This window comes from Gymnogyps californianus, chromosome 3 (assembly GCF_018139145.2).
Source record: "Gymnogyps californianus isolate 813 chromosome 3, ASM1813914v2, whole genome shotgun sequence".
Taxonomy (NCBI): Eukaryota; Metazoa; Chordata; class Aves; order Accipitriformes; family Cathartidae; genus Gymnogyps; species Gymnogyps californianus.
This window is the reverse complement of record NC_059473.1, coordinates 48,812,809-48,840,535: the sequence shown is the minus strand read 5'-3', so window position 1 is coordinate 48,840,535 and position 27,727 is coordinate 48,812,809. Positions and strand designations below refer to the sequence as shown.

General features: G+C 36.3%; 1 protein-coding gene across 12 annotated transcripts in view; it reads left to right on the top strand.

The window, feature by feature from the left end:
• The window catches only part of AFDN (afadin, adherens junction formation factor), a 133,415-nt gene that overhangs the window by 39,823 nt on the left and 65,865 nt on the right, over positions 1 to 27,727 (top strand). For 9 of the 12 annotated variants that reach the window (XM_050895093.1, XM_050895091.1, XM_050895088.1 and 6 more), the window contains exons 4-13: positions 815 to 978; positions 2,348 to 2,508; positions 3,530 to 3,687; positions 9,381 to 9,492; positions 9,896 to 10,063; positions 11,649 to 11,693; positions 18,173 to 18,267; positions 19,002 to 19,264; positions 20,839 to 20,908; positions 23,015 to 23,133. In XM_050895093.1, the coding sequence (XP_050751050.1) occupies positions 815 to 978; positions 2,348 to 2,508; positions 3,530 to 3,687; positions 9,381 to 9,492; positions 9,896 to 10,063; positions 11,649 to 11,693; positions 18,173 to 18,267; positions 19,002 to 19,264; positions 20,839 to 20,908; positions 23,015 to 23,133 (1,355 nt within the window). The remainder of the gene's footprint in view (positions 1 to 814; positions 979 to 2,347; positions 2,509 to 3,529; positions 3,688 to 9,380; positions 9,493 to 9,895; positions 10,064 to 11,648; positions 11,694 to 18,172; positions 18,268 to 19,001; positions 19,265 to 20,838; positions 20,909 to 23,014; positions 23,134 to 27,727) is intronic. The other 3 variants (XM_050895097.1, XM_050895095.1, XM_050895094.1) reach the window with 1 other exon arrangement.

Sequence of the window (27,727 nt, the reverse complement as noted above, 5' to 3'; positions counted from 1 at the left end):
TAAGGAGTATGCTAGTGGTAACAGCAGTTTCTAAATGTATGGGACTTGCTTATATAGCAAAACATAATTTCTACTTTTCTAATTCCTGAAAACAACTGCTGCTGATGACCTTTGATATCTGGAGCACTACATCTACCAGACTTGCTATTCCTATTCATTGAATTAAGTAATCTTCAATCTTCCTTCTCTGTGTTCTTCACTTCCTGATAGAAGCAAAAAAACCTGCATCTTCCTTCTCTCATCTTGTATTATTTTCTCTACAGAAAGCAAATGAGCCTAGGATTGCAGGTATCTTGTGCATGCAAGGAGCAGGAATTGGAGAAGAGAACACTGGAAGGACAACTCAGAAAAATACGCCATAGGGGGAATGTCCTCTATAATGTTTTTCCTTCTACAGTTTATTGTTATCTGATGCCCCAGCACAGTTGTCTTGAAAACAGATTTAAGCACGGTGTTATTTTGTGAAGTATTTTCACTGGGAGGCAGAAATTTGTTTTGCAGCCTTCAGTTACTCTTTGAGGCCAAGTAGATAGTAGGCATTATTCAAGTAAAATTCTGCTGTTTCTTTGCTTTCTTGAGTACAAGGTGCTTAATCAGTTCATACCTGCTTTGGAATATGAAATTATTTTTGCCTTCTATGTTATTCCAGAGAGTATTAGTCCCATCCCTGTGTAATGGAGTATTGTTGCCTGCAGTATTGTTTTTGTGTTAGTGATACTATGTCTTAATCAGATTTGTCTGGAAAGTTAAAACCAATACTAACTTTTCATTGGACTAAAAATGATGGAAGTTGTTTTAAACTCATTTATTTCAGAAAGCTCAGAGTAATGGCCCTGAAAAACAAGAAAAAGAGGGAGTAATTCAGAATTTCAAACGAACTCTCTCCAAAAAAGAAAAAAAAGAAAAAAAGAGGCGTGAAAAAGAGGCATTGCGACAAGCATCAGATAAAGATGATAGACTTCTTCATGGGGATGATATGTAAGTGTTTTAAACTTTGATCAGTTCATACAACCTACATCTTACTTTAAAGGATTCACCCTCTCTACCAAGTAAGTTGTTGTTTCTTTGAAAGATAAGCAGTTGACAAGGGTGCAATATCATCATAAACCAAAATATGCGATGGCAATTTCTGTGGTTTGTATGTACATTTTGCCACAAGGTTTGTTTTTAAACCATGAAATAAGCTTTTTTTCCTCCTCTTTTGTCCGTGTACAGAAATTGACACATGCTTGGTGACGTGGACTTTCACCACTATGTTTATTTTTGAGCATTTACGGTAGAGTGGGTTTATTCCTCTCCCTATGTTTGATTGTTCTGTCTTTTGCCAGAAAAGTTAGTACGTGTAGGTGTTTGCATTTGACTTGCCACCTGACTATCGGTTTGTTTTTCTGTGAGATGTATTTTGGTAGCCAGTCTTCTAGGTTCTTCAACTCTTGCTCCCAAATCTGCTGCACCTTATTCATTGAGACAGGGCAGGACATACATTAATCCTCGTACAGAAAACTGGAGCACAAGAGTCAGGCATGAATATGTAGAACTAGAAAGCTGAGAAAGGTCTACATTAATTTAAACTTTGTCTCTGTACCAGATTCTGTAGGTTTCATATGTAATACACCAGAAAAAAAAATCATTAACGGTGGATTTTTAACGTACCCAGAAAGAAAATGAATGATAAAAGCTTACTAATTGATAACAGATTCTCAGAGATGAAAGAAATTAGTCGAGTGGTTGACATATAATAGAGGATTTAGCTGCTCAGCTTGATTTTTCTTTTTAAATTTTTTCTTTTTTTGAGTTCATGATTGTTTTTCATGTGTAGTACTGCTCTGCATGTTTGCAATGTTCTTCAGATGTCAGCATGATCTTTCCAGTATTCTATGCCATTACTTAGCTTGATCTTACTTTTTAAAAATTAAAATAGAATTGTACTTAAGTCCATTAGCAAAAGAAAAAACATGAGCTGCAAGCACATACCAACTCTGCTTTCACATGATCTGCAGTATTGTAAATCAGAATAAAGTTAGGGATGTAATATAAAGTTTCTTTAATGCCTTTTTTTTTTTCCCCTTAAGAGGGAGAAGGGCTCTTTTTTTTTTTTTTTTTCTTTGAAAACTAGCAACCATCAACACTTAAATTGATTATTGTCTATTTCAGGTGAGCATGGGTACGTGAACAGTGTTAATCCTAGCAAAAGTGAAGTTCATGTAGAAGCCATCTTACAATAACTTAACTGATCTTCTATGTGTATGGATTCTACTTGCCTCTCATCCTTTATGAAGTGATGAGGATATATGTATTTTAAGCTATTAATGATGATTTTTTCTTTTTATTTAAACTAACTTGGCAGTGAGAATTCTCGCCTTGCAGCTGAGGTTTACAAAGATATGCCTGAGACCAGCTTCACTCGCACAATATCCAATCCCGAGGTGGTTATGAAACGGCGGCGACAGCAAAAACTAGAGAAGAGAATGCAGGAATTTCGCAGTTCTGATGGCAGACCAGACTCAGGTACTTAGATTTCTTCTGGTTAAGTTGTAAACTGTTTACTGAGAGAGTATTTTTAAGGCCAGCAACTCATGTAAATTTGACTTGACTTCTGCTTTCACCAACATTTTTTGTACTTCATGGCTAATTTATCTATGGTGTAACTGAATGAAGGATTTGTAGAGGTAAGATTCCACAGGAGTGTATTCTGTGATGAGTGCAAGTCAAAGCTTTCAGTGATGGGCAGATTGATGGGAGAGAATAAGCTCAGTGATCTTGCCAACAGTACTAAACTGGGAAAGAAGGAAGGACAGAATTAGACTTATTAAACTGACAAACTGAGGAAGTCTTCCGAAATAAATGTCATTCATTTTACTAAGAACAAGCTGAATGACTTGAATGTAAAAATGCAATCAGTAGCGCCAGTACAGGATGGCAAGGAGTGATTGTTCAGGTCTTCACAAAGGATTCTGGTAGATCTTGTGAATATCAGTGATCAAGTATTTCACATTCTTGGGGGTGGTGGAGATACAACAACAGTGGTTGTATAAACATCAGCATTAAGTGAACAATGAAGCAGTGTTAGTACTGATAAAGCCTCAAATGACATATTCTGTCCGTGGAAGAGTAGTGAAGAAGCAGTTAGAGCTGTAGAAAACATCACCTGAGGGAAATCTTAAATGGGCTTTTTAAAGAGAGGGGAGATTCTTGAAAGTCAGCACAAACTTGCTGGCAAGATGGGAAAGGTCAGGTCTTCATACAGTTGTTGTCACTGTTTCATTTTAACTTCAGGTAATACTAAGAGTGGTGAAGCACTAGGGAAAAGACTTGCTTAGAGAAATTAGGAAAGCATCACTGGAGGTTTTTACCAATGGTGGAGACAAATTTATTTTGGGGACGTTACGTAACTTTTCTTGTATTAGTGAATTGACTAAATTGATTTCTGAAGGGGTTCATTCTTATATTCTGTTAGAAATACAATAAATGGCTTCATGTCTGTCTTTTTATTCTCCGGTAGCATTGTTTATTAAATTTTGTTTCCAAGGTGGGACACTGAGAATTTATGCAGACAGTTTAAAACCAAATATACCGTACAAGACAATCCTGCTGTCCACTACGGATACTGCAGACTTTGCAGTTATTGAAGCACTGGAAAAATATGGTCTGGAGAAGGAAAATCCCAAGGATTATTGTATTGCTCGTGTAAGTGAAGTTAATAAGTCACAATCTTCTTGTGCTTCATATTTGATTTTGTTCCTTGCAGTAGCTTTAAAACTAAGGGGAAAGACTCTAGTAGTTCTATGACTAACCTTTTTTGAGGGTTTTTTGTTTGTTTGTTTGCTTTAAATCTGACAGCCTCAGGAATTCTGAAGTGACTTGTCAGGTTTTTTGTTTTTAAAACCTAAATCTTCCAATCTTACTAAATTATTACTTGCTACATAGATAAACATTAGTAATAAAAGTAACATATTTCTGTATTTGGCACTGTGGTTTTATACCACTAAGTGTGCTGATAGTTCACAGATGCGTAAACTAACAGTTAATCCTGCGGATGCCTAAATTTGTCTGTCTGTGCACAAAACTATTCCCCTGAACTAAGAGAGTCTGCTCAGAGGCAAAAGTGCTGAGGCGAACTCCATTATAAAAGGTATATGTTATATACTGTTGCCTTATGCCTTTCAGTGGTAGCTTACCCTCATTACACACCAGAAAAGATTTAAGTGAAAGTTAGGCTTATTTTCAGAATTTAATTATTTTAGGAGTTCTAAATGAATTGTATAGAATTGCTGTTTCTTAGAGGTGTGGCTTTATCAAAAAGTCCCATGGGCAGGACTGATTAAAGGTTACAAACTTCTGTCTGTATCATCTTCTGAATGAGAATAGCGAGACTTGAAAACATTTGATCCTTGTTTGAGTCCAGTCTTTGATTACATTTGTGGCTATTACTTGTCTAAAAAACTTGGATTTATTGCTCCTTAAAATGATGAAAGAAAGGGAAAAATGTTTGTGTCTCATCATATTGTGCTTTCTTCCCCTGCCCCTTCTCCAGTGCTTAAAGTGCCACTGGAAAACAGTAAGGAAGCTTATACTATTTGCTATTCACCATGCTTTCTAGCTTTTCTAAAGGATGTAGATATATCTTTGGTCTTAAAGTTGCTTTCCGATTTGTTTTTTATGATATCCTTGAGTAACCTTAGTGTCTACTTTTGCTATGCTTACAGCCTCTAGTGGTATAATTAGCTGGAACTGACATGTTGCTCTAATGTTGTTCTAATTATTAATAAGGAAACAGTACGGTGGTAGTGCTTTTGTAGTTTTGTAACAGTGAACTAATCTTAGTTTTTATTGTTTCAACAGTTTTGTCTTAGTTCTAGACATATTTTTAGTGGAGTTCTAGATATTTTATCATTGTCTTCATTAACCTGTAATTGAGGTCCCCACTGTGAAAGTTAATTTTACTTCAGTAAAATTTTACATATATTTTTATTATAGGGGGGAATAATTTTTTAAGTAATAGGGGTTTTTTTCATGACACAGCATATTAAAAATTGATTCTCAGTTTTGGCTGCGAAGTATTTTCTATGTGTAATTTTAATTATGACAATTATCTTCATATTGTGGGTTCTATGAATGAAATTAATGATTCTCAGTCATTGAGCTTGTTAAATAGGCTGCTGACTTGATACGCTCATTTTTCTGCTGGTTTGAGAGAATTGTGGGCTACAACAGAGACATTGTGACTGAATTTGGAAGATAGTTTTGCATCGGTCTTTAGTTCAGAGTTAGAAGGTATTATTATGTATTATGAGATATTTATATTTTAGGGAATTTATTGAACTGATTGCACACTTACCAGGGAAACTATTGCAAGTCACTGTTGTGGTGGTGGTGTTCTCTCTCACCTCCCCTTGTTCTCTGATCTTGTGTGGGGATGTTTAATGTAGAGAATAGTCTGAGGAATGTTGCTTTGATCTTGGGAAAGATTAACAAAGTCTTCGCTGTGAAGCAAATTGATTTAGATTAGTTTTCTGGAAAGCACTTCTGGAAAATATTTTGTCTTTTCTGAGCAACACGTCTTGATATAGTAAGTTTCTATACTGACATAAGTTGTATGCTTATGTTTGCATTTGAAATATGTGAGTGGTCTTCATTGGCTAATAACAGATCTTTTTTTATACCTTTAAGTGTAGAAAACTGTACTGTTTTGCTCACCATAAGTCATTGTAGTTGGCTGAAATCTACTTGGCCTTTCTCAGTGCCTCTGCTGATACAGTGCTTGGGTTTTAAATATGATAATCCTTCCTTTTTTAATGAAGTTGAGTATTTTTAACCTAACTTTTAAAATCTACTTTTTGCCAAATATTTTATGAAGTTGCTTTCCTTGCTTGAAACATTAAAATATCCTAGCTTTAGCTTGATATGTGTTTCATCACTGTTTTCTTTTTTGGAAAGTCACAAATACAGTGCTAAATTAGGTGTCATGGCCATTGGTACTCCTTTACACTGAAGTCTTATAGCTGTTCTTCACCCCTGGTGGGGCTTTTGCCCCTGTTGTTCTGACAGTTTACAGTGTTCTGTGGAAGACAAAGCTATATTGCACATGTTCCTATTCTTTACTTTTTGTTGGGTTTAAAACAGTGTACTCTGGAACGTATAACTTCAGTTTCTTGTTGGTTGGGATTTTTAAATGTTTTATTCTCTCTGCGTGGTGCTTAGCTGCCGGCTGGGGTTAAACCACGACAGGGTGGCAGGTGAAGTGTCTTCAAAGAAGACTTAAGCAGTTGATATTTACTTAACTATTAAGATGGATTTTAAGTTATATGACAAGACCTTTATAGGGCTGCATAAGTACCTGTAATAAAGTTCACTCACTTCTGAAGTTTCAGTTGAAAGATGAACATTGTAAGAATTTTTCTTAACACTTACCATTGACAACTTTTATTGTAAATGGCAGTTTCCTGTTAGTTGCTTGCTTTCGTACTACGGTTTGTGGTGTATCGGGCTGTGTACCTTTATGCCCACTTCTAAAGTGCTCTTCTATGTAATCAAGTAAATACAAGTTTGTTCCAATATACGTTTTGTTTGTTTCAGTTTGCTTGGTTTGAGTTTCCCTGAATAATATGGGGTTCCCTGCACATCCTTCAAGATGTCAAATTAATTAGTCTTCCAAGCTACCTGTGCATATTCACTTAGAGCATAAGACTTGAGGCATGCAGCAAACCAGTTAACTCTTGAAAGTAGAATCTTGATTAGACTTTTGTTTTAGCATGCTCTTATTTTTTACTTGAGGATAAGGCATAAATGACTTTTTGTAATGTCAAGCAAAAATATGCAGTTCATGCTGATTAGTTTTTTGTTTGGTTTTTTGTTGTTTTTTTTTTTTTTTTAAGAAATAGACATTAGAGACATGAGGCATTAAATATTTTTTTAGCAAGTTCCATTGTTTTTGTTTTTGTTTTGGTTTTTTTTCAGGGGCATGTGCAGAGCCTGTGTTCCCAACTTGTAAGGAAAATTGAGGACTAATTCATTTGAATAAGCAGATATATTAAAACATACAGTAGATAGGAGTTTTTTATTTAAAAAACATTACAATTATAAAAGAGCTTATTGAAGACCTATTATAGCATGGGGTTTTTTGTGTGAAACTTTTGCTAAGGATGGATCTGATAACTTGATCTGTAGCTATTACTTACCACAGGGGGCTTAAGTATTTGAGTATTATCTTCTCTTGTTTATCCCAGCAAATGCCTTGGAAGTTAAGTCCTAAGTTGCTATGGACTTCGTTTAAATTTGTTAGCTTGTATTTCCTTCATGTTTCGCTGCATTTTAAATTAATAGATCGGAATGACTTGTATATGCTCATGAATGCAATTATGAGGAAGCAGTGTACATTCTTCCTAATTATCTGTTATGAATTTGTTTCAGTTCATAGGTTGTCAGCTGACAACCTGCTTCCAAGACTTGTGATCTTAAGCTGGTTTTACCCATCTCCCGTTTCCTACGCTGTTGCAGAAATCAGGGAAATGCCTGGGCCTGATCTCAGCAGCCTGTATGGATTCAAATTCATGAAATGTCTGAGTTATTGGCTCACGCTTCCTGAGAGATGGGAGGAATGGTAACTGGCTGGGAGGACGAGGGGATTAGTGTTTTTTGACAGCTTTTCTCTAACTTGTCTGGTTTACCATTGCTGCTGTTAAGGCCAACACCAAGTACAGGTGCTCATCCAAGTTCCAAGGCAGAAGTAATATCGGGGTCAAGTAGTAGCACCTATGTATTTATATCTCATCTGTCCTCTAACTTCACTGCATTCGGATTTTCTTTGGTTTGCTCCCCAGTCCAGTATCGGTCAGCCCCCGGTACGCATGTTGTAGCATGTAGTTCTTGTGCTATAACTAGTTACCTTCTGTCTCGAGGGCTTTGGAATTTAAAAATTGTTGCTTGTTGAATAAGGCTTGAAACAGTGTTACTTCAATTAGCTAATCAAAATTATCCCGTAGGTATAATTGATTTTAAAATCTGAGATGTGAAATAGAAAAGAGTGGTTTGGCAAGATAAGATTTGAGTGTAGACGTGTTTCTGTTTCCCTTTGGTTTATACATGTTAATGTTTTCCTTGTTTTATAATATCTTGTCTATTTGAAAATCTAATTAAAGATAATTTAATTAGTCCTATGTTTAGCCAGGTTTTGCATAGAGAATGTTTTAGGGAAAGGCCAATGACTCAATTACATACTTTTGATCTTAAATGTACTTGTTTCCTGCTTGGAAGAAGATGAAAGGATGTTTGAGGTGGATCTGTGAGAACTTAGTTAACACTGAAATGGGTGTGGAGAGGAGGCGACAAATAAGAGTGGAAAGCTCTTGAGGGCTGCAGCATAGTGGGGTGCAGTAGCCAATAGCTGCATTACTTCAGAAGGTGTTACCTGGGTCATAGTTCAGAGATGGGAATAATTTTGAGTAGTTTGTTTAAAATAGTGCTGTCTATGAATTTAAATAACATTGTTAGGATCACAAATAGAGGAGTAAAATGTATTTTATTTTACTTATTTATTCAGCTTTGAAAGATCTATAACTTTAACTTAGAAGGTACTCATGCACTGTAATACTACCTGTCATTGTTTTTTATGTTTGATCACTGTTGGAAGCAGTAATGCAAGCAAATGTGCATGAAATCACAGGCTGTTTCTCCTTTAGAGTCAGAACTCATGAATCAAGGTTTCCCCCTTCCTCGACCTTGTAAGGATATAGCTGTAAAAGTTATAAACAGTCTGTGGTTCAGTTCCCAAAGTATACTTAGTTTTGGTTCTTCCTTAAAGCTAAGCAGCATGAAGCAATTGTGTGAAATGCTCCAGTCGTGCCCTTAGTCTCTGGGTAGACCAGGTAAAGGTTGGGTAAGACAAGGATGCAGGAGGTATGACATTCTCTTTGCCAGCTTGTCTTGCCATTTCTAAAGATACCTGCGTGTTGGGTTATCGGAATGGCATTAGCAAAATGAAAGGCTGATTCCAGTGTGTGAGATAATAAAGGGAACTTCTGTTTTATTTTTTAACTATCACCTCCACAGATAATTTTTTTTTCCTCCCCTTGGCTGTTGAGAAATTGGAATAATTTTGTTTACTGGAAGATGGTTTTGTCTACTTTAAGTGTAACTTGCTTTTCTTTGCTTTTTAAATGTATCTGGTGTTCTGGGAAGTGTGATTTAACTGTAACAAGAGCTGAGAGAGAGTTAGAAAAAGTCTTGGAAAGCAAAATGCATTTCAAGTTACTGAATTCTTTTGCTTTATTTCTTGTTATAAACGAACAAACAAGAAAAAAAAAATCAGAAGATATACCCCTGAATCTTCTGTTTTAATTGTCCGCTAAGAGCTCTGAAAACCGATAATGGTTCTTTTCTAGGTCACGCTGCCTCCTGGTGCTCAGCACTCTGATGATAAAGGTGCTAAAGAAACTATTCTTGATGATGATGAGTGTCCACTGCAGATATTCAGGGAGTGGCCTAGTGATAAAGGTATGTCTAAAAAGCTTTAAGAGATTTTTGTGCCTTGGGTGTTGTAAGCCATGATGTGGACCCCCTGTAAAGTAAGAAATTTGAACATACATTTTTACAGTGTTTTGTTTTCAGGCACTTTCAATACTAGGTGCTCTTAGAGTTATTTACTAGTTCATTCAGAACTGTTTATAGTAATACATCTTTAGACAGTAGAGGGGTTTTACATTTTATCCTAAAGTTTCTAAATCATCCGCTGTGGAGAAGTATGCTATTAATCTTTTAAAAAGTTTTAACTTAAAGAAGTGTCGGGAACTTAGTAAGCTGAAAGTAATCCTATGGAACACTTACAAATTAATAGATGTTGGATGTGTGCTTGTTCACTGATAGTGAGACTCAAAGGATGTATAATACTGTGTTTTAGGAATACTCGTCTTTCAGTTGAAAAGGCGGCCTCCTGATTATGTCCCAAAGAAATCCAAGAAAATAACTGATGGAAAGCCATTAAAGGGGAAGGAAAGAGTTGACGGGTCTGGCTATGGCTCTTGCCTTCCTCCTGAGAAACTACCATACCTGGTAGAATTAAGCCCAGGTAAGAATTATGGTTATCTAATAATCTAAATTACATTATTACATAGTCATTTAGATTTTCCAAAAATAAGACTTTCATTGGAAGCACAAGAAAGTCTGTTGACAGTGTAAGTGAATGCCATATCAGTTGTTCTTCTGATGTCAGATTCTGAATTGGAGCTATCTAGAGGTAGAGCTGCATATTGCAGCATTTTAGTAGCAAATGTTTGGAGTAAAAAAAGGGGAGAAATGATTGACTAAGACTTTGTCTCTATTAGCGTGGTTTCAAGCATGAAGTTTTAAGTGTTTCAAAAACAAAAAATTCATTCAATCTTCAACTTGCTTTGGATTTTAAACTTGATAATAAGTATAACAGTTTAACATGTCGTCTTGTGATTTTGGGGGGGAACCAGAAAAGCGCTGCTTAAATCTGGTTTGTTTTACATTCAGAAGTACACTGTAGCATACCTAGTAAGATATATTTGACGGTGCCATACATGAAAAATACATTTTTAGAAGAACATGAATTTTTAAATCAAACTTATTTGCTAAACATTTTTCAGCCTATATGGAACCTTCAAATCACTAGCAAGGCTGGGTTTTATTTTGGCATCATTACAACTCTCTGGGCTGCATTGTAATTTACAGTTAATTTCATGATCTAGGAACAGCCGGGGAGCTTGATTGTTTATAGCACAACAACTGATAACACATACAGCTTCTACTCTTAATTTCTATTGTCTTCGTGTTTAAAGATTTGGATAAGGACTTTAATTTTTGGTGATTTAGTTATTTGCAGCTCTTTTTCCTATTAAGTGTAACTTGGGTACACTGAGGTATCCAAACAAGTGATTTACAATTTGAAGTGTGGCTGTTTACCATTTGGGAAGCAAAGTTGGAAATTGGTGCTGAGAACTTTGACCGGAACTGCAAACAAAAGGTTAAATTCATAGTCAAATGGGGTGGGGGGTGGGGGTGGTGTGTTTGGTGGTTTGGTGTGGTTTTTTTTGTTTGTTTGTTTTTTTAAGAGCCAGGTGAAATTAGCAGTAGACAGAATATATTAAGTGTTTTTTATATTGTGTTCTATATGCTGAGGTTTGATTTGCATATTAATATTTTGGGTTCTTTTAATAGTACTTTCAATTTCTTTTCTTGTGCTCTAAACTCTTACTCTTCATGGAGCCTAGTTGCTTTAGTATTAAAACGTTGTGCTTGGGTAGTGGAGCAAGACATCCATTAACTGAGAGAGGAAAAACAATCTGAAATGCCACAGGTGGCAACGCTGTGTACTAAGCCTTTGCACGTTGCTTATGGGACTGACCTATTGTTCATGTTTTTCTTCTAACAGCTTGTTGTCGCTTTTCTAAACAATAAGGATTGTTTCATTCAGTAGCTTTGTAGTACTGATGTCTTTATATCCTATGCAGTTTCTAAAGGTGAAAGAGTTTAATGCACTTCATCCTTATAAATTGAGTAAGTGTTGTCTGGCTACAGTTTCACCCTTTCCTGTCTTTTTCTTTTCCTGCCCTCTTCCGCATGTTCTGCATGGTATCTGTCCTGCTGGTGCTGCCTTCACCTGGGTCCTCTGCATGTGTTTCTAACCCCAGGGAGAAGGAATCACTTTGCCTACTACAACTATCACGCTTACGAAGGTAACGCTGTATTTAATACTGTTCTCTCATTAGTCACTAGAAACATCGCTGGCTGTAAATCTTCTGTTTCTTTTTGACAAATGACAGGCTATCTTGCTTATATTACTTTTTTCCAAGGGACTGCTTCTGTGAAGTAATCATCTGTCTTGTCAGCTGCCATTTAATTATTATTTTAATTAATATTTAATTATTCTATCTGTGAACAAACATCAAATAGATCATGAATGTGCTACCATCCAAAGAGTTCAACCTTCCAGCTAAGGTTAACAACTAAATTTCATGGGGCGGTTTACAAGCAGTGTTGTGGTAGAAAGAAGAACATTCTTTGATCCATCTGCTTGCAGAATTCATAGTTAAAAAGTGTGAATTGGGTAAATGGCATGGAACTTAATTGTGGTTTTCAATGTTTGACTGCATTGATGCAGTGGATGAAATCCGTAATGATTTTTATGTGAAATAGTGTTTGGACCACTGGTAAAGTGACCTCACTTTCTGCTCTGTGGTGTTCCATAGCATCCTTTGGTATTTCTACTGCCTGGTTTGTGATGTTGTCTAACATTAACAGTGTACGTCAAAGAGATTTAGCCACATTAGACAATAGAGTCTTGTTCAGTTTTATTTGTAGCATTTGAAATTGATAACCTAACCTGCAAATCGTTATGGATCTTTGATTCTCCTTGGAGTTTAGAGTAATGTGCAAGTATGTCCTGGTTTGGCCAAATAGACAAGAATACAAAGCCACTTTCTTCATCGTGAAATGTCTACCAAAATACCTTTTCCTTTCCTTAGCTTTTAGCATGTTTCCTCAGTTTCTTTTCTAGACTGCTGTAAAAGTACTGTATGTCTGTCGGTGTTGCTCACCCGTTCATGGCTGTGGAGTACAATACTGGGGTTTAAAGAACTGTTCAAACTTAAGCCTCCAGTGCTCAACTTTCTGATGAATTCAGACTTCCATTTCATTAATATTATTATTCCAGAGAGCAGAAAAGTTCCGTAGAGTGTGCTGAACTAATAAGCATAGAAAAGCTCTGCAGGAACACCTGACCATTGAGTAGGAAGCTTGAAATTTGGTTGCATCTCACTGGAAAAAAAATTACAATTTCTTAAATTTTTATCTCAGAGTGTGAAAAAGAGGTCTTAGTACTCTAGAGTCCAGTCTGTCTATTTGGAACAATGCATTTCAGGATACTTGTATTTATTATAGAAATAACTCCTGTAAAAGTGTCCTTCTGTCAAAACATTGGCTGTTTATATTCTTGCAGAAGAACCTGGCAGTCTTCAGTTTCATGCCCTGTGCAATTGCACAAATTCAGTAAATTTACTACTGGAAGTATGTCCCGTTTTTCAGCTTCTCCACAGCTGCTGGCGTTGCTGGTTGTATGACTTTTATAGACTGAAGATCAGATTCTGCACAGTACGGTAAAGGATGCACTTCAGTAGCTTGTGGCTCTAAATGTGGCAGTCAGCAATTGTCTCTGTCTTCCAAGTCATGTAAATGAAGCAATAAACTGAGATGAATCTGATAGTAATAGGAATAGACTGAAGTGAGCACTTTGAATAGCTGATACTGTCTATGTTATCTGTGAATATGGCTGCTGATGAGTTCAGGGATGTTATTAACTTCAGTTGTTCAATCATAATATTTAAAGGCTGAGAAAAATGACAAAAAGCCATTTTTTTTAGGATGTGAGCCTCTGAGATTTATCCTACAAGCCTGAAATAAAAATTATAAAGCATCTAAGAAAAAAAAAAAAGGGGGGGGGCCAAAACCTTAAGCCTTTTCTCCCTGCCTCATCACAAAAAAGCAACCCTGAGCTGTAGAATTGACAGCAATGGGGGATGCTGAGAACATGCAGGTATAACAACTCGGAAAGAAGAATTACAGGAGGCTGGAGAAGCCTGAAAGTTTTGGCCAGGGCGGTTTCCCCAGTCAACCTTCCTTCAGAGAACAGAACTGCGGTATGGTATGTGGTAACACTTCTACACGTTAGTTTGAAGGAGCTTCGTTGTCTGTCACATTCCTCACTGAATCTTCCTTGTCCAAAAATGTTTATTATTGGCTCTTTCTGCTGAAATTTAATAGCAGAATTATCTCCTGAATTTGACGTGATATTTCAAATCTGCCCAACCAATCTCTTAAACTTCTCACTGTCTAAACTGTTACCACTCAGGAACTTGTGCAGGAAATCTGCTGCTTTTCAAAAGTGGATTTAACTAATTTTTAAGTCAGTAGGTGCAGTCCCTTGTGTGGACGTTTTTGTTCAACTGTGCGCTTGCTTGTTGTCTATGATCTGATCTTCATCCTTTGATTTAGTCTGGTTTTAAGTCAATACTATTTCCCAGCATTGTTTCAAGCACTGGATTAGCAAAATCAATTTAAAGTTATCATCTCCAAAGTGGTGTAGGGTTCACCTTTTAGTAGTGAAGTAATGCCTTTAAAATATATATCTGTGAAAGGAGGCCTGCCTTGTCTTTTTCTGTTGATCAAAAATGTACATTTGTATTATGAATCACTGAGTTGATGTGCTTACAGTGACTCTTTGTTCACTGCACAGCACACACTGCTATTTGAAGTGTGAATGTTGACTCGTAACTGCATAAACCCGGTCATGAAATCTATTTGTATTGCATCCTTGGCATGGAAAGTGATAGAAAGCCACAGTTCTCACAGGTTTTACATAAACAATTTCACTAGTGACTATAGGTGAACAGTAGTATAGTGTGCATCTTTGTACTCTACACTGTGTGTTTTATAGCGGTTTTTACTGTGCATTTACATGCTTTAGTGTTTTTGAAAAACACTTTTTTCTAAATCACAGTTTCCTGCCTGTTCTTTGGTGATAAGGTCTGCTTTCTGATTGAGGGTTAGCTCTTGAAATACAAGTTTTCAATCTGCGATAGACAGTATACACAGATGCATATGTATCTTTGTATGTATACTTCTGTCATGGGGGAAAATAAATTGTGAAAGTTATTTCAAATGCAAACTGTACCAAGTTTATTTGAACCCTCATATGATGTCACTGGGAAAAGCTTTGTCAGGTAGATATAGTTTAATGTATGCAGTAGTGGCTAACTTGGTCTCTTGAATCATAGTTCTTCAGCTTGTGTCTTGGAGGCACGTCTGGGAGGCACCTTCCAATTCAATTTTCTAAGCTTAAAAAACCCCAAAGAACTAGATGTTTTCTGCACCTGTTTAGCTCTGCTAATGTTATTCAGTCATGGGTGCCATAAATAGAATACAGGCCATCTTTTTTCCATGCCACGTGTTTACTTATGCACGCGTATAAAATGAACAAGTTTCTGTAGAATTCATACATTTTCCTTGTACCTCTTGCTGCTTCTTCTGTATTGTTTATTAATGCCCACCTTTCTGAGAACTTTGACCTTTCAAATTTCTGAATTAAAAGAAAATTATTGTTGTGTCAGATAAAAGCCCCAGATATATTATTCCCTTCCCCTCCCCCACAAATTCTGGACCTTAAGTCATATGACTTAGATCATATGTACCACCTTTCTGAACCATCGGAAGGCTTTAAAGTTTGGTCCTTAGAGGCTAAGAATAGCCTTCTTGGACTGTCATGGTTTGGGGAGCAGGGACTTTGCCATAGGTATGGCAGAATCTGTATCCCGCTGCAGTAAGTTGAGGAATGCATTCCAAACAACATTTGGGCGAGCTTCCAGCTGTTGAAAAACAGGAAATACAAGACTTTACACTGTAGTATAATGCAACCTTCCTTCCCTCCTGCATCCCTCCCCTAGAACAAAAAGGCCTTTCATCCTTTTTAGAATCTGTAGTAATTCTTTTCAAGATTAAGATACCTTTTACTGTAGAAATTGGCTTTTACTGATGGATAATTCCATGTATGCTCCAAATAACTCAGTAACTCCTTGAATTTTTCTTTTTGCTGGGAAGAAAAAAAAAGTGTTTGTATCTAGTGCTGTGGTTTTAAAGTAAGTTTTTTCTTGTTATATTGGACGCTCCAGAGAAACAAAAGAGTCTTAATTTGCCTCAGCAGAAACATAGTGATACTAAAACACATTTCTTATGTGAAATCACATTTCTATATTGAGGATATATGGTGGTGTGAGGTAAATGTTTATTAGCAGGAACTTGGTATTGATTGATTATTCACAAGTGCTGAACTTGGGAATGAGATCCAGAAGTTACCTTAAACAAACACTTGAAAAACATAGTATTTTATCATGTATTTTACAGAATATTTCAGAAATATGTAGGAATATTTTAAGGGTTTTTTTTGGGTTTTTTTAAGATGTCAAAAATGAAAAGGGGTGTGTGTGTATATTTAGTATGGGGTGAAATCACTAGACCACAAAGCCTGTTCTCTAGTCTGTATATAAAGGGCTTAGGAGAAAGTGCCATAAGAAATTAAGAATATAAGCCCTAGATAACTAGCCCTCACTCTTACGCCACTGATTTCTGAAATTCCAGTATTTTTGCATGTTGAATAAGGGTCCTTGCCTCCAAACTGACTCTCATATCTTTTGGGTGCCAGTTTTACCAAACTGGGATGTGGGTAGGAGGAGGAGATGTTTGACTTTCGGATTCATAAATAAGTGAAGGAGTTATTCTGGGTCTTGATGTGTAAGTTGTGGGGAGACATAATAACAACTTAGAGAATTGCGGGTAAGCAGCCAGATGTATTCAGTAGTGTATTACATGTCTGCATTTGGTGACGTTGAAGAAACAGCCATATAATTTCTGATTAGCATTTTTAAGTATTAAAAACTGCACACAGTTTAAATTGCTGAAGATACTGTATTAGCATGACCTTTTTTAGTGTACAGTAATATTAGATGTATGTCTCTCTAGACTCAAATATTGGGATTTAGTAAAAGGCTTATCCCTGTACCTGAAAAATGCTGAGAGGACTGAGTGCTCTTATGTTTAATACTCTTTTGTGATGGATGTCATACTACTATTACAATAGTGATTCTAAATATGTTCAATAACTGGATATTACTATAGTATCAGCACTTAACTTTGGTATTTATAGTACTAGTCTATGGACTGTCTCTGCCTGATGTCTTTATGTCCCAATAACATCACAACACCCCCAGGAGAAGCTTACTACTAGGAGCACCCATTATACTTTTCCCCATGTCAAAATCATGTAAAACTCTGTTGGTATCATTCTTTATTGATACCCAGCTTCTTCCCCCCTCCATTCACTTTGTGTTTTCTGTTCTTTTGTACTCTTGCCTTCCTTTCTTTGTATCTTCTGCTTTTAGTCAGTGTATAGTTCTTAACTGTTAAGTTTTCTCTGTGCTGTTGACTTTTAATTTCTTTAAATACTGTTCACTGAAGGATTGATAGAGGACTTAATAGACTGAGTGAAATTTTATGGTTAAATGACTTACATTGTGATTTTAATAAACAGATCCTGGTAGTAATGCTGGGAGTTTATAATTAGATTTATGGAGGTCCTGTTTATGTTGACTTTCATTTAAAATTTGAAGATGACTAGTATCCTACTGAAGACAGTATCACTGTATGTGCCATGGCTTTAGTAATATTCTCTAATGCTTTTTGGGGATGACTTGAAATCGTTGTTCATGTCCGTAGGTAAGACATTCTTTGTCTTGCAGCCTCCCTTTTTTGCATCTTCCCTTTGGAGGAGGAATTGGAGAGAAGTCAGAAGTGACAGTATTAGTTTAGTATTAATAGTATTTAAAGTTGTAGTATTTTCTGGGAAGCGAGGAGGATTTATATGTACGCCAAAACCCATCTGTGTTAGCCTGTGAAGGCAGCAGCTACATCCTGTGCTGCATCCAGTGTATATTGCGAAATTTTATTCTATTTGGACAATATGTTCTTCTGGGGGGAGAAGGAAGATGAACTTTATCTTTGACCTTGTTTTCTGCGAGATGGCAATATAGGTCAATGGGACTATAAAGATAAGGCCAGAAGTGCTACATTCCCGTATATCAAGACAAAAGCTGTCATAGGTAAACATTTTGTAAGATTCTCTTTTAATGTCGCCCTATTTCAGTATCTGATGAATAGGAAACAGTCTGGCATGTTGGCCACCTGACAGTAGATATTGCTGATAATGTGTACTTAGTAATAAGATCAATAAATACTATTATTAGAGATCTGCAGATATCTTATTTTCGAAATCTTTTAAACCCACATTGGTATACCCATATAATCTTAGAGATTAACAAAAATTATATTGCTTAAACTACTAACAAAACAGAGAAAGTTTTTCAAAGTATGTTCTTGATTACTTTCTTCTTTGCACTTGTAGAAAACAGCCACTCTGAGTGGGCTTTGCCTACTTTCAGTGTTTTTACACTTCGATGAACAACTAAGTTCCCAGCAAATCTTGGAAGAATGTCGCCGAGTTATTTTTTTGGTGAACATTGCTACTCTGAACTAAATTGCAATAATGTAGAAATATTGTGTATTTGAACTTTAATAACTTGCAAATTAATATTTGTCACTTGCTGTACAGATGGTTCTGACTCCAGAGATAAGCCAAAGCTTTATCGTCTACAATTAAGTGTCACTGAAGTTGGAACCGAAAAATTTGATGACAATTCCATTCAGGTATGGAAAAAAGCAGACTCAGATGACAGAACTGATCCGATCTCTGGTCAGTTATGTGTCATTGTGGAAACTAGTAAAATATTCTGTGAATACCCTTCAAAGCTAGAAGGGTAAAATATTGCTGCGATTTAATGTTAATGGTCATAACTCTGATTTATTTCCCCTCTCTTGCTTTAAGAGGAAAGTAAGGGTTTCATTATTTAAAATGGGGTATTCTTTTTCGTCACTGGATCAAGTGGTATGTATCAGTGTTATCGTAACTGCTTAATGGCTTTCAGGTCCTAGTGTCAACCCCTTTGAGTGAGGTGGGATTTCTTAAATGTATAAAACAAGCATAATTGTATGAAGTTCATGCCAGGAGTCTCTTATAGCACCCTAGGTCCACATCAGTGCAGTTAGTTGACTTGTAAATACTTGCATTGTGAGATTTCACATCAAAACAGCAAGCAGAAGAAAACAGTTCTGAACAGCATATGACCAAAAAAATGAAAAACTTTTCATTAAGGGATTTCTGCTGCACATATTAGTTAAATGTGTGTTTTATGATCTCTGTTGCAAGGAAAATTGAAGTGAAACTCAACTGATTTTAGTACTACTCATCTGTGTTAACTTTTCTTGCTTATGAATTTAAGTTACTGGTCTGTAAATAGGGTAAGCTGCAGCTCAATCTTTTTGTTTTAATTTCTGCTGCTGTATAATTTATTTTATGCCCTGTTAATTAATTATATTTCCAGTTATTTGGTCCAGGAATTCAGCCACATCATTGTGACCTCACTAATATGGATGGAGTTGTTACTGTAACCCCAAGAAGCATTGATGCCGAAACCTATGTGGAAGGTCAGCGTATTTCAGAAACCACTATGCTGCAAAGTGGAATGAAGGTTCAGTTTGGGTCATCTCATGTATTTAAGTTTGTGGATCCCACTCAGGACCACATTATTCCTAAAAGACCTATTGATGCAAGTCTTATGGTCAAAGGTCCAAGACACAAAACTGGGTGAGTAAAATTTATTTTCTTCCCACTAAGGTGAAGGGGGGAGCCTTGGAAAAAATAGAGAATGGGAGTATTATAAATGGCGTGTGACTAGAGTATGACTTTAAATGAGTTCTGAGTAGCTGCTTTTAAGCGTTAAATATATAATAACTATTTTAATACTTGAGCTCCACCTTGTGATTTTTTTTAGGATTAGCAAGTGTCTTTTTCATTATGAAGTATTCGGACACGTTTTCCTGGTACTCACTTCTGTGTTAAAAACAGTGGAATGCCTTATTTTAATGTATTTCAAAGTTCATCCAACCTCCAGGAAAAGAAAAGAATTCACTGAATGTTTTCAGAGAGCCTGGTTTTTGGTTTTTCTCAGATAGTAACTTTTAAAATTCCACTAGAAGGATTTGGAAATCAAGTAGGATAGTCACAAAATGAGACTGTCAAGATAGGGAACTAAATGCCTCAATATAGCAACTACTTTTTACAGTGTGATTACTTATCTTCTAGTTTCTGTGTTGCAAGGACTAACAGTCCAGAATTCCATCCTGTTGTTTCTCTGTATATTCATATTTTTGATAGGTGCATAATAAAAATACTGATTATAGATTTCGTGAGTTGTAGGGGCTCAAGTATTCTGTTCAGTGCCTACAGAAATATTCAGGAGAAACAATCTTAAAATCAGACTGTATAGCATGGAAAAAAATAACATCATATCTTCCATCCTCTCTGAGTCCAAGTGAGGCTACTATTGTAGTGTACTGGGGTTTAGAAAAGAAACAAATTGGCTTGGAGATGAATGAGAGAAAGATACCTAGGAAAAGAGGCTCTTCTGGCTAATCTGCTGAGTTAATATAGATGTATACTTTAACCATTATTATTTTTTCTCCACTTCATTTTAATGTGGAAGTACACTGTATGCTTGTTGTAGGACCTGTCTGCAGGAAGACCTCTAGCCATTCAGCTGTCACGTAATATTTCTGCTTAAATCTTTAGTTCGTTCTGCATCTAGCCTGCAGATCAATAAACAAATGCTCTCGCAGGTTTACATAGTCAACTGCAAAGCACTGTACTACTGCAGAGTTTTACCTGGACAGCAAAATCTCTGGCAAAGGGCTAGTGCAGCTTGAACAATCAAATATTTCTTTAAATCTTTAGAATAAGCAGATAATAAAATGCATTACTATGATTTATGAATGATTTACATTATCGAGATTGTTGTACATTTAGTACTGAAGAGCTGAGCAAAAAATTGTAGCAAGTCTACTACAGTGAATACAATACCTTGAATATATTTTTAGGTGGGTTTATATTTATTTATATTTATGTGTATTTATATTTTTTTCACTTGACTGGGAAAAAAATGTAACTAAGAATCTGTTTTTCCAAAGGAAATTATCTGTATAAATATTTGTAGTGTTTTTATATAAAGAACTGATACAGTGTTTTAAAAAGTGAATATTAACTGGACTCGTGGTATACCTCTTGAATTTTAATTTACTAATTTTAGCTACTCTGTTCCTTGTTTGTTAAATGTTTAACAATATAATTTCTAAAAAGTACTTGAAATGTTATCTTGCTTTTAGAGCTGTTCAGGAAACCACATTTGATCTGGAGGGAGATGTTCACAGTGGAACAGCACTACCAGCAAGCAAGGTATTATATTATGACTAAATTAGCAATAAGTAATAAAAGATAATGTGTAAGTTATGTCAAAGTTATAACATCAGTAGTATTTGGTAAAGTGCAGCCAGTTCATCATTCTCCCCAGCCGTTTCCTGTTGTGGATGGGCTTGGGTGTCATGTGCATTTTATTTTTTTTCCACAAAACTGTTCTGTTTAAGTTTGTATTAGTATTTGGCATGCACTCCGTGCCAAGAATAGTAGCTTCTTTTAGGGAAATTCCTCAAGCCTGGACAGTTTCTCCCCAAACTGACCTGTTGAAGGCAGATTACATGCAGGTGGAGATTCATAATAGAAATGATACATCATTGTCTCATGTATGTAGCATATGACTATTGTCATCTGCGATAGGGTAAATAAATGTTTTATATAAAATGTGAAAGGGTGCTCAATTTTAATTTAACTAGGCTTTTAAAATTTAATGGATGTGACTTCTGACTTCAATAGAGCTCCTGTACACACATTGACTAAACAGACTGTCTCTGCAGTCAGTTATAAACATTTTATGAGGTGATAATCTTTTCTTGCTTTCTTTCTGCACTGTCTTTCTGTTAATAAATTCTGTGCCAGAGTTGCATTTTCCAAGAGCAAACAAATAGAGTAAAATGACACAATGGTTAATGCCTTTCTTGGTGCTATGATCACATGCCTTGGATGAAATGAGAGAATGAATTATTTCAGCAGTATGAAAAGTAGTAGTCCTCCCAGAAATGCATTTCCTTTTATGTTTTATTACTACTGTTATCAAATTGAAATACTTGTAAAGAAATTCAGTGATATTGGTGTGGCAGTGTAGGTATTAATAATACTCTGATAGCTTTTGAATATAGTTGTTAGTCTTAAAATTTTTTTTTCTTGCCACAGACTTCTGATACTTCTGATAGGAATTTATTTAGTGACATTTTGGAAGAAAAAGAAAGAAACTTTGTAAACTATTAAAATGCCTCAAAATTGTTCAGAATTGGAGTTTCTGACATTATTATATAGCATACCTCATATTCTTTTCAGACTCATTAGAAAAATACTTTTAGTGGACCTAGGGAAGCTTGGGGAAAAATTTTTTTTTTTTTTTGAGTTGTACTGTTTGAGAATGTGCATGACATCTTGTTAAATCACTGGTGAATCACTTGTTTTCTAGCACTTGCTCTTATGAGTTTGCTTTTCTGTTTGGAAAAGAGGTAACAATAACTTTAATGAAAGTTCTCTGAGACCTGGTGATGAAAAGTGATTCGCAGATTGGCATGTCAGTACTGAAAAAACTATTTTGTTCAAACTCTTTTTTTGAGATGCACTTTTTGGTAGGTTTTCTTGTGTCAAAGCAAATTATTTAGTCCTAGAAATTTCTTAGGAAATGTGGAAGCACTTCATATTTTACTGATGTTTTGTTTTCAACTGTTTATACTGAAAAATAATTGCTAGATATTTTGCTGCTTAAAGCAGCATGTTTTTCCCCTTCCTGATAGGGTTTGATGTAATTGGAAATCATAAATTAAAAGCTTCCTATTAAGGAGCTTGTGACACTGAAAGAAAACAAACGAAATTGTACATAAAAAATTGCATAGTTTAAATTGCCACTTCTTGTCTTGGAAAATTACGTACTGTCTAGCAGACCAGACTTTCCTTAAGAACAGGATAAATTATGGCATAGATCAGTAATGGAAGCACTTGGAACTATTGCAGAAGCAGGATGGGGGAGCATAGCCAGTTTTAAATCTGTTAATATGTTTAACTTTGTCTCTTAGCTAAAGTTTTCATTAACAATTCATTCTTACTCTGTATTGATAACTATGCAACTTTTAAATAAAGACGTTTCAAATTTTCATTGTATGTTCTTGCAATGCATTAACAAATAGCTGCTCCTAGCTGGCCATTGCCATCTTTTGAATTGCAAGTGTGCTCTTCGATGCTTCGTTGTGGTGAAAACAGCTGCTGAGCTGCTGGATTCTGTGCTGTACTCTTTTCTGTTTTCCCATCTCTTTTGAAGCCTCAAATTGACACTTCATTTTAATAGTGCCAAGCACAAATACTGGCTAATCCAATGTTTGCATGCTAAGCACCTGTTCCGCTGTTTTGAATTAGAGCACCAGCAGGCTTGATGGTGACAGGACATCATCAGCATCCAGCACAGCCGAACGAGGAATGGTGAAGCCAATGATTAGAATAGAACAGCAGCAAGATTACCGCAGACAGGAAAGCAGGTAGGAAATGTGTAATCCGTTACTTCTCATAATGGAAAAAACTGGATACATTTTTCTGATAGATCAAGCAGTGTGTTAAAATATTTTAAACTACCTGATTTTCCCTATGGAAAATGAGATTTCCTTTGAGACCTCACTCCGAATAAAACCCAGGATTAACAAACAAAGCAAAAAACTTCAGAATATTAAAAAAATAAATTATTCCTTTGCTTCAATATTCTGTTATTTGTAGTTCTTTTTTTGTAAAGCCAAGCTGATAGTCATGTCACATCATTGTTGATTTGTGGTTAGGCATGTCATATGAAATGCCTTTAATAACAAAAGTACAATTATTTGAAATTTTCATTTGTCAGTGGCAAGATGATGTGATTTACTCTGGAGAGGGAACTAACGAGGTCATTCCTGTTTCTGCAGTAGTGTTGTTGGCAAGTCTTGTGAGCAAGAATTTTAGCTATCTCTACATGCTTGTCGTGTAAAGTTATGTAACTTATAAATACATGTAACAACTTCTTGATTTTTTCTTTTATGCTATAGTGGCAGTTATTAGGTAGGTAAATGCTATCCCATTTTGCTCATAGGCCCTTTTTTCAGGTACAGAATGACACTTTTCATGCCCTGCATATTCAGTTTGTTTCCAAAGCCATAATGGAAAACACTGACTTCAAATTGTATGTTGTTTTCTTGCTAGTCAGTCTCCATGTATTCATAATACCTTGTTCAAATTCAGTTTGTGCCCATCCAAAAGGACCCAACTCCTTGTTAGACAATGTCTTTTAGTTTTAGCATTGCTTCAAAAATTGTCTCTATTTTCCATCATAAATAGCGAAGACCTGATGGGATGCATCCAAAGATGCTGGGAGTTGGCTGACATTGTTGCAAAGCTACTGTCTCATCCTTGAAAGGTCATGGAGATCAGAGGTACTGAATGACTGGAAAAGGGCAAATACTACACCCATCTACAGAAAAGACAAAGTGGAAGATCCAGAAGATACCGACCAATCAGCATTAATTCAGGCCCTGGGAAAATTGCAGAACAAGTCCTCATAGAAGCTATTTCAAGGCACACAAAGGACAAGAAAGTGGTTAAGAAAAGACAGCATGGATTTACTAAGGATAAATCATGCTTGACCAACCTGACTGGCTTCCATGATGAAACAACTTGCATAGTTAATGAGAGGAGAGCTCTGGACATCACGTCATCTACCTGATTCTAGCAAGGCATTGTCACAAGCTCCCAGAACATCCTTGTTGATAAGATATGGTCTGGATCAGTGGACCACAAGATGGGTGGAAAACTGGCTGAACTGCCAGGCTGAAAGGGTGATGGTTAATGGCTCAAAGTTGAACTTGGCAGCTCGTTGTGAGTTGAGTTTCTCAAGGTCAATATTGGATCTGATACTACTCAGTAACTGTATAAACAATCTGGGTGACAGGATTGAATGCATCATCACCAAGTTTGTGGGTAATACCAAACTTGGAGGACAGCAAATAAGCCACAAAGAAGAGCCGCTGTTCAGAGAGACCTATGCAACAAGAATTGCATGAAGTTTAACAAAAGTAAACGTGAAGCCCCGGACGTGAGACAGAAAATGCCAAGAGGCATTGTAGGCTGAAGTCTGACCATTTGGATTGTAGCTCTGCTGAAAAGAACCTGGGGTCCTGGTGTACAGCAAGCTAAACTTCAGTCAGCAGCATATCCTTGCAGCAGTGCAGGCAAACTATGTCCTGGGCTGCATCAGCAAGAGCACAACCAGCAGATAAAGGGATGTGATTATCCCACTTTACTTGGCTCTTGTTAGGCCACACCTGATATACTGTGTCCAGTTTTGGTGCCCCCAGTTCAAGAGAGAGATTGAAAAACTGGCAACAGTCCTGTGAAGGGACATCTCCACCAAGATAATTAGAGGATTAAAGAACTTGATGTATGAAGAAAGGTTGAAGGGATTGGGTTTTTTCAGTCTAGAGAGAAGGTGGCTCAGGGTGGATCTAATCACAATCTTCCAATACCTAAAAGGGTAGTTATAGAAAAGATGGAGGTGCTGTCATCACAAGGATGCTGGTTGACAGGTGAAGAGGCAACGAGTAGAAGTTGCTTCGGGGGAAAATTGTCTGGCTGTAGGGAGCGGGGGGGGGGCAGGGAGGAATCTTCACTGTGAGACCAAGTGAACATTGGGATATGTTGCCCAGAGAACTGGTAGAATCTCCCTCACTGGAAATTTTCAAGATTCTGCTTGACAAGGCTCTGGATAACCCTGGATAAAGCCCTGCTTTCAACAGAAGGTTGGAGCACATGATCTCTAGAGGTCCATTTCAACTTAGGCTTCTGTGCGATTCTTTTTTCTCTGGAATCCCATGTCTTGGTCAGTTCTGATAAAAACATATTTATGAAAAGAATGACTGGGTACCTAGAGTTGGAATTACATAGCCTTGATAAGAGAAGGCCCAGGGTGGATCTTATCAATGTGTGTAAATACCTGATGGGAGGAACTTCTTTACTGTGAGAGTGATTAAACACTGGAACAGATTGCCCAGAGAGGGTGTGGAGTCTCCATCCTTGAAGATACTCAAAACCTGACTGGACAAGGTTGTGAGCAACTTCCTCTAGTTGACTCTGTTTTGAGCAGGGAAGTTGGACCAGATGATCACCAGAGGTCCCTTCACACCTCAGCGATTTTGTGATTCTGTGAAAAGAATTTTTTTCAAATCTTAAGAAGAATACAAGATTGTATTGCTGTCTACATAAATCAGCTTTTAAATTTAGATTAACTGCTATGATAAATGGATGGAAGGTAAGGTGAATGTGCTGCAGGGTTAAAAAGTGCAGTGATTCCAGTTGTAAAGCTTCTAGTACCTTTAGGTGGATTTATTATTCACTAGACAGAAAACAGAGTTCAGAGATGTGAGTGGTAGAAAAAAGAAGAAAAAGGGCAGAAAATTGTGCTTCTACCTGAACTGAATTCCTGATGTTCTAGTGTTTTGTATCAGGGACATCTTTTAAATGCTTTCAGTGAAGTTACAGTAGAATATAACTCGGTTCTACTCTGCACTCTCTTGTTAGGAGTGCCTGGGCATCTTGAGTGTCTTTTTTCAGAACTGGTTTTATTACAGTACCTGAAGATTTAACTCCTTGTTGAATTACTAGTGTTTTAACTGTAATTTTCCTCTCTCATAAAAGATCAACAAAACTTCTTTGTGAACTTTTTATAGCCTGTCAGAAGTTCTTGAGGCTTCTACTGTTAATATGTCTTGAGTTCTAGCTGTGCATTTGTATATGTGTGAAGAGTATTAAATTTCTGTGTTTCTGCCTTTCAGCAAGAGCACTTGTTATAAAGAGGATTATCTTGTGCTATAGTTGTATATTTCAAAAATACAAAGCCATCTGGGAGCTGCATCTTGGCTTTACTTTGTTTTTTTAAACTTTTTAAATTTCTTCTGAAGAGAATACGCATACTGGTCTTACTGTTACTATACACAGGTTTTTTTTCACCTTGGTACCTGCGTGCAGAAAATGTTTTTAGAGAGGCATCCAAATTGCAATTAGATTTGTGATAGCTACAACCACAGAGATCTTTTTTATCACCAGGCTGACATTGGTATTTTGTTTCTGTGTATATCTTATATGCGTATAGTATGTGTTGTGTAATTACATTGAGAGTTATTTATCTAAATACAGCATTTCTATCACATGCTCTTTTTCAGATATATTCACTGTGCTGAGATTAACAAGTTAGCAAAGTCAGGCTGTCAAATTAGGAAATGCCAGGCAATGAGTTGCTCAAGTAAACTGAATTCTTGCCCTTTGTGGATGTATTTTGTGAATCTTTAGTTAGGCTTCCTCTGGGATACTCTGGTATCATTTTGTGAACTGTAGGGACAGTAATCATGGAGTGAAGTAACTGCTATGTTAGTTTGAAAAACCAAAAAATCTTCACTGAGCAGTTCCAGGTTCTTGTTACTGTACAGCTAGTCCACCTCTGTACTAAGTGTCCTTGTCTGTTCTTTTTGTGTGTGTTCATCACTGCTGTTCAAAGGTGAATAATAAGGCAAGTAAGACTTTCTTCCAGTCACTCACTGAATGGGTTGAAGACCAAAGATTAGAACTTGGCTGCCTTATTTTTTCATCTCTAGAAAAAAAAAAATTGAAATCTGAGAGCATAACTCCAATTTACTTACTGGGTATGGTTGTTCTGATTGAAATGTGATTCTGTGAAATAAAAGATGATGACTAGTTAAGAATTATGGTCATACATCCTTGTTAAATAACTGACTTCAATTAGCATGAGCAAGCATATAATAAAAAAGAAAAAAAGATCATTTTTTCTTTGGAAACCCTTCAGGAGTTCTTAAAAATGTGTTTGGTTGGAAATGAGAATAGTGATACATAAGTGGTGTTAATGGAATGCAGACATTACCTGATTCCTAATTTTAACATGCCTTACAAAATTTATACACAGCTAGTATGCTGGCTAAAACAACCACACAAGGAGAGAGGATATTTTATTTTTTTTATGCAGTTTATCATAGACAATTAATCTAGGAGAATACAGAAATATCTGGAGAATGTATTATTGTTTTTAATGCAATTTTAAAGTGT